The following is a 6753-nucleotide window of genomic DNA, read 5'->3' on the forward strand; positions in this document are numbered from 1 at the left end:
TGATTAACCAGTCCTCTGGAGCCAAGAGTCAACACTGCCCTGAGTTCTCTGGTCTTTTAGTGGAGTTTTCATGTACATTACTGCAGACATCGTGTTTATCTTCTTTGGGATTATGGTTTCTTTACTTTGCTTCTGTTTATACAAGCCTTCCCAGGGTGACTTGTTTTCTACGCCACAATCACATTCCTTTTTATTCACCCAACTCAGTTTGCTTAGTCAGTCCTCACATAACTGGCCTGTGAAGGGACTTTCCCATGGTCCTAATGGGTAGTAAATTTCAGACCAGGGACTCGGCTGGTGGCTTCCTGACTGGAAACCCGAGCATCTTTGTGTTACTTCATGATGCCGGTTGTGAGCACCCTAGAAATAGGAGGAGTGTTTGTAACGGAACAAGAAGGGCCGAGAGCTCTGTTCAGCCAAGACTTCCCCAATATTTACTCAGCACGATATTTCTCGAGAACTGGCAGTGATGCACACAGCATTGTTCCAGGCAACGGAGGGTAAATGATGATGAGTAACGCCTTCATCCTATAAGAATGCATGGTCCATTCAGAGCGATGAGAGCCTCACACAGAATATCTTAAGAGCCAATGATTGCAGACTAAGAAGGACTCTGTCGTGAAGAGTTTAGTGAATGGAGGATCCCTTCTTCTACCTGGGAATCAGGAAAGTCTTTATGAACAAGATGCTCTTTAAACTGGTCATTGAGGCCAGAGAATGTCAGCAGAGAGATGGATGGGTAGGGAAGGCATTCCAGAGTTAAGAAGTGAATGAAGAAGTGCAGAAGAAAGAACACCTTGGTTTCTACCACATATGGAAAGTTGTCTAATCTGGCAGATATGTACATATATAGATATTAATGTGAGATCAAGCCGAAAAGACAGGTGAGAGCCTTCTGTGCAGGGATTTGAAAACCATGCTAACTACCTTTAATTTTATTATCACTTTTTAAACCCTTACTTTCTATCTTAGAATTAATGCTATGTATCTGTTCCAAGGCAGAAAAGCAGTTAAGGACTAGGCAATGGGGGTTAAGTGACTTGCTCCGGGTCATCCAGCTAGGAAGTGTCTGAGGTCAAATTTGAACCCAGGACCTCACCTTCCATCTCTGGACCTGACTCTCAATCCATTGAGCCACCCAGCTGCCCCCCTTTAATTTTATTATGCAGACAATTGGGGAATGATCGAAAGGTTTTGATCATGGTAGTAACTGGATTAAAATGATGCTAGGAACACTTATGTGGCAGTGGTGTTTCCAACTAATTGAAAGAGAGAGAGATCAGAACCTCTGCTAAGGAGTCTTTTCACTTTGGATAATTATATTTCAGGAATCTGAATGAAAGAGATGCTTTGGGGTAGTAAGAGCTTATGCTCAATCCACCCCACTGAGTTGACATCTTTCTCTTCCTAATGATGCATCAGTCGTAGAACTGAAGTCTGGCTTAATCCTAACAGCCAATTTATATCCTCTTTCTGGTTTAGGTGAAGAAGGGCAAATGGAGAGGTGATAGAAAAAGATTTCTGCACAAATGACTGGATCTCGAAGGAGAGCACTAAAGGGGATAGAGGGCTCTGGGACTCCCAGTTCCTTTTAGTATCTCCATTCTTTTCATGCCCTCCCAATGCCCACTGATAACCTCATTCCTTTTACATTCTAGGAAGATCTTGCTCTAAGTTGTTGATTTGGTTAGGGTTCTGGGACGTTCCCATTACTGGCCACCTCTCGCTGCCCTAATGGAGACAAGTCACTGCACATGTGTACCGATACAGAGGCACCATTATGCACCTTCCCAAGTCAGCTGATAAAACAGGTCCTCCCCCTACCTGAAATGTCTGCCAAAGAAGGTATGTAGGAAATGGGGGAAAGGAACAAAACTCAAAGCACTTGAGGTCACTTTATGACCCAAGGCAGCTAGCATTAGTAACTGCTTTATTTAGTCGGGTTCAATAAATATGGATGAAGTGCTGAGGATGTATAAAACACTCTGCTTGGTCCTGAGGACACAAAGCAAAAATAAATTAGGGCTCTCAAAGGGTTCCTCGTCCTACCGTTGGAGTTTGCCTGCCGTAACGGGGATCCAGTTTTCCTATAGCTTTTCCCACAGAGAATAAAACTCCTATGACTATCTTTGGAAGCTCAATTGAACATAATGAACAATTATGGCTTAACTTTCCTTCTTTGAGGAGTCTGTGAGGACATGGAGGACTTAACCAAGATCCTGAAGAGAATGTTCCTTGTGATGGCTGCAGAGAGATGATAAGAGGATGGAGCACAAGGAGTGGCCTAATAACAGTTTTGAGAGAGTTGATTTTAACCATCCTCTTGTCAAGAAATGTGACAAAAATCCTTGATGCTATTATTACTAATATATGCTAGTATTTAGATAGTGCTGTAAAGTTTGCAACGAGTTTTACAAATATCATCTCATTTTATACTCACAGTGGTACTATTATCTCCATTTTTATAGATGAGGAAAGTGAGGGAGATGGACAGTAAATGACTTGGCCAAGGTCACTTAGCCTGAGGAAAGTTTCAAACTCAGCTCTTCCTGATTCCAGTACTAGGAAACCATCCATTAGGCCACCTAGAAGTCAAAAGAGATTTCACTCGTCTCTTGATGTCCTGAGAACATCAATGTCTGAATTTCTGAAATTAAGGAGAAGTCAGAAATAGTATTAATGGTTAGGGAGAACTTTGGCTGTGATTTTTCTCAGAGTGGATTCATCATAAATAATTATTCATATTATTTTATCATTTGTTACCCTATGCAGAAATTCTATAGATCATGATGTTGTATGAATATTTTATACAACGACATTTTTTATTACTGAAAACATTTTAAAAATTTCTATTCTAAAACAAAATGATCATTCTACATACAAAGTAGAAGATTAAAAGTAGATTATTTATTAAACCATAATTCTCCATTCCTTCCTGCTTTATTAAAACAAAAACACTTTGCAATAAAAATTCAACTCATTTTCATGATTGTCCCCTTCATCTGGGCTTCCACATGAATTTCCTTTCACATTTTTCTGTGAATAGACCATGGTCATTTCTCTCTCTCTCTCTCTCTCTCTCTCTCTTTCTCTCTCTCTCTTCTCTCTCTCTCTCTCTCTCTCTCTCTCTCTCTCTCTCTCTCTCTCTCTCTCTCTCTCTCTCTCGGACAGCAACATTATTACTCCTCTCTCTTCCCTATTGAAAACAAGGGAAAAATTCTTATAAAGGTATCTTCATGAGGAAGGAAGCACTGACAGATGTACTTTGGTGGAAACTCAGGATACTATAAGATAGGAGAGAAGAACATTCTAGATAATTCAGTAATAAAACTAGTCTTTTTTCTTTTATCAGATGATAGCATATAATGGAAGCTAAGAATCAAACCATGGTGACTGAATTTGTTTTCGTCGGATTTACAGAACATCTCCAGCAACAGGTTCTCCTCTTTCTCATGTTTCTGTTTTTCTATCTCATCACTGTCTTTGGGAACTTGGGTATGATCGTCTTGATATGGATAGACTCCCAGCTTCACACCCCCATGTACTTTTTTCTCCTCCACTTGTCCTTTGTAGATATTTGCTCTTCGTCTACTATTGCCCCCAAAATGTTGGCCGACTTCTTTGTAGAGAAGAAAACCATTTCTTTCCTAGGCTGTTCGGCACAGATGTGGTTCTTTGGACTCTTTGTGACCACCGAGTGTTTCCTTTTAGCTGCAATGGCATATGATCGGTATATAGCAATCTGCAACCCATTACTCTATACCGTTGTCATGTCTCAGAGTGTCTGCATCCATCTGGTAGTTGGGCCTTACATCATGGGCCTTCTAACCTCTATGACTCATACTGTCTTAACTTTCCAATTGCCCTTTTGTGGCCAGAATGTCATCAATCATTTCTTCTGTGATATATCACCTTTGCTCTCTCTTGCATGTACTGACACCCACCTCAATAAGTTAGTCCTTTTCATCATGGCTGGAGGTGTGGGAGTCTTCAGTGGTCTGACTATTCTAATTTCCTACATATATATCCTTTTGGCCATCCTCAGGATCCGCTCTGCTGAAGGAAGGTCTAAGGCCTTTTCCACCTGCTCCTCACACCTGACTGCTGTCAGCATCATGTATGGGACCCTTTTCTTTATTTATGTAAGGCCCAGTGCCAGCTTCTCCCTGGACCTTAATAAGGTTGTGTCTGTGTTCTACACAGCAGTGATTCCCATGTTGAATCCCCTCATCTATAGCTTGAGAAACAAGGAGGTGAAAAATGCATTCAGAAGGACGTTAGAAAGGAAAAAAAATTCTTTGGGTAAATAAAAATGAGCTCCATTCATGATATTATTTATTTATTTAGAATAGTTTTCCATGGTTACATGATTCATGATTTTTTCCCACCCTTCTTCCCTCCCTATTCCCAGAATTTACAAGCAATTCCACTGGGTTATACATGTATCATTGTTCGTGTTATTTATATTTGCAGTAGAGTGATCTTTTAAAGCCCAAACCCCTATCATATCCACATCGAACCACGTAATTGATCTTATGTTTTTCTTCTTCATTCTGCTCCCACAATTCATTCTCTGGATGCGGTCAGTGTTCTTTCTCATAAGTCCCTCTGGATTGTCGTGGGTCATTGAATTGCTGCTAGTAGCAAAGTCACTTACATTTGATTGTACCACAGTGTATCCGTCTCTGTGTATAATGTTTTCCTGGTTCTGCTCCTTTCACTCTGCCTCAGTTCCTGAAGGTCATTCCAGTTCCCATGGTATTCCTCTGCTTTATTATTCATTTGAGCACAATATTCCATCACCAACAGATACCACAATTTGTTCAGCCATTCCCCAACAAGAGGGCATCCCCTCATTTTCCATTTTTTTTTGCCACCACAAAGAGGGTGGCTATGAATATTTTTGTACATGCCTTTTTCTTTATATCTTTTGGGTTCAAACCCAGCAGTGGTATGACTGGTCAAAAGGTAGGCAATCTTTTAAATCCCTTTGGGCATAATTCCAAATTATCCTCCAGAATGGTTGAATTAATTCATAACTCTACCAACAATGCATTAGTGTCCCAATTTTACCAAATCTCCAACAGTTAATTCCTTTGCTCCCATATTGGTGAATCTGCTAGGTGTGAGGTGGTCCACTCATGACATTTTTTGGATGAAGATCCATTCTCTGACCATGAAGTCCTTTCTAAGTAGTGGTATGGAGAAGTATGTAGAATGAAGAAGCAGATATGTCCTGTAATATTTCTAATGGGATCTCTTGGCCTTATGTATTTCTCTCCCTCCCTCCTTTCTCCCCCCCCTCTCTCCCTCCCTAACTTCCCCTCTCCGTCTCTCCTTTCTCCCTTCCCCTCCCTCCATTCTTCCCTCCATCATCCCTCCTTCTGCCTCTCTGTCTTTCTGTCTCTGTCTCTCTCTCTTATCTGTCTGTTAGTCTGTCTATGTCTTTTGATAGATATGATAGATTGATATATACATATATAGACACATAGATATAGATATAGACATTTCTCTGTATCTATATATACATATTGAAAGGGCCTTGTGAACAGCAGTACCTTCATGTCTATAGGTTGACCTTTGATCACAGTCACTGGAGCCATAATTGAGAGCACAAATCACTATGGAGTGCAGACCTGCATTCCTTGCTACCAATGATATGACCAATTTACCCCTAGTTATTGGCTCATCTTCCAGGACAGCTGTTGTAGGCCTCATGCGTGGAAGATACAGCCTATCAATTACTTCCATGGAAACTTAAGAAATATCCAAAGACCCGGAAAAATGCACTTGCCTCAACATTCCTTTGAAATATGAATGGAAATGACACAATAGACATTGTATTGACATCTCTTTTGCTAAAGATTCTGCAATTTTTCTATTTGACTTCAGTTGAAACTTTCTGTTTACTTTCTCTCTCCTCTACCCTCGGCCATTAGAATGTCAGTTCTTTGACAGTGGAGAATTATTAATTTTTTCTTTGTATTCCAGGCTCCTTATCAAGATGTTTTGCATGTAGTATGTGTTCATGAATGTATTTTTCATTCAGATAAAAGCATTAAAGTGTTCTGAACCTGGGACCTATGAACTTGTGTTTTTCTTTTTATAAATACATTTTGGAAACCATTTAAATATAATTTGTTTCTTTTATAATTCATTTGTATTTTATGCCTTTAAAAACATTCTCAAAAAGAACCATAAAGGAACCAGTCTATCAGAAGTTCTATAAACTTAAAAAATAGTTCTTGGTTAATTAGGTGGACTTATCAATTTTTGACCATCAATTAATACTACAATTTATGTTGTTAATTTTGGACTCTATTAGAAAGGATCTTAGGAAATAAAAAAAAAATATTTGCCCTCCCCCTCTTTTACATGTGAAGAAGCCAAGGCCTAGAAAACAGAAATTAAGTTATTTATTCAGCATCCCATAGTCAAGATTGGGACAAAAGTCTTCTATCTTCAGATCTAGTGCTCTTTGTATTGTTTCAAGAGGTAAACTTTTAAAGTGACAGTCAGTGGCCACACTCATTCACAACTAGTTCTGCCTAATATTTCAGAGCCTTCTTTGTAGGGATTTAATTTTGTTCCATTGTTTTTCTTTTTTAATTCATATCTTTTGCCTTAGAATCAATATCGATCGTAAGGCAGAAGAGCAACGAGGACTAAGCAATGGGGAATAAATAGCTTGGTCAGGATTATATGTAGCTCAGAAGTGTCTGAGGCCATATTTGAACTCAGAACCTCTCAGCT

At 39.6% G+C, this 6753-nt stretch overlaps 1 protein-coding gene across 1 annotated transcript; it reads left to right on the forward strand.

Annotated features, from left to right (window-relative positions):
- The first annotated feature begins 3365 nt into the window (after positions 1–3365).
- Positions 3366–4310, forward strand: LOC130454982 (olfactory receptor 998-like). Its single transcript, XM_056801744.1, has one exon. It carries the CDS (start codon positions 3366–3368, stop codon positions 4308–4310), a length of 945 nt encoding a protein of 314 aa, XP_056657722.1.
- The last annotated feature ends 2443 nt before the right edge of the window (positions 4311–6753 follow it).

The sequence above is a fragment of the Monodelphis domestica genome, chromosome 6 (genome assembly GCF_027887165.1).
Source record: "Monodelphis domestica isolate mMonDom1 chromosome 6, mMonDom1.pri, whole genome shotgun sequence".
In the NCBI taxonomy this organism is placed as follows: Eukaryota; Metazoa; Chordata; class Mammalia; order Didelphimorphia; family Didelphidae; genus Monodelphis; species Monodelphis domestica.

Bases quoted from the DNA above. Each gene is read 5' to 3' on its own strand.
- LOC130454982 (XM_056801744.1), top strand. From the start codon at position 3,366: ATGGAAGCTAAGAATCAAACCATGGTGACTGAATTTGTTTTCGTCGGA.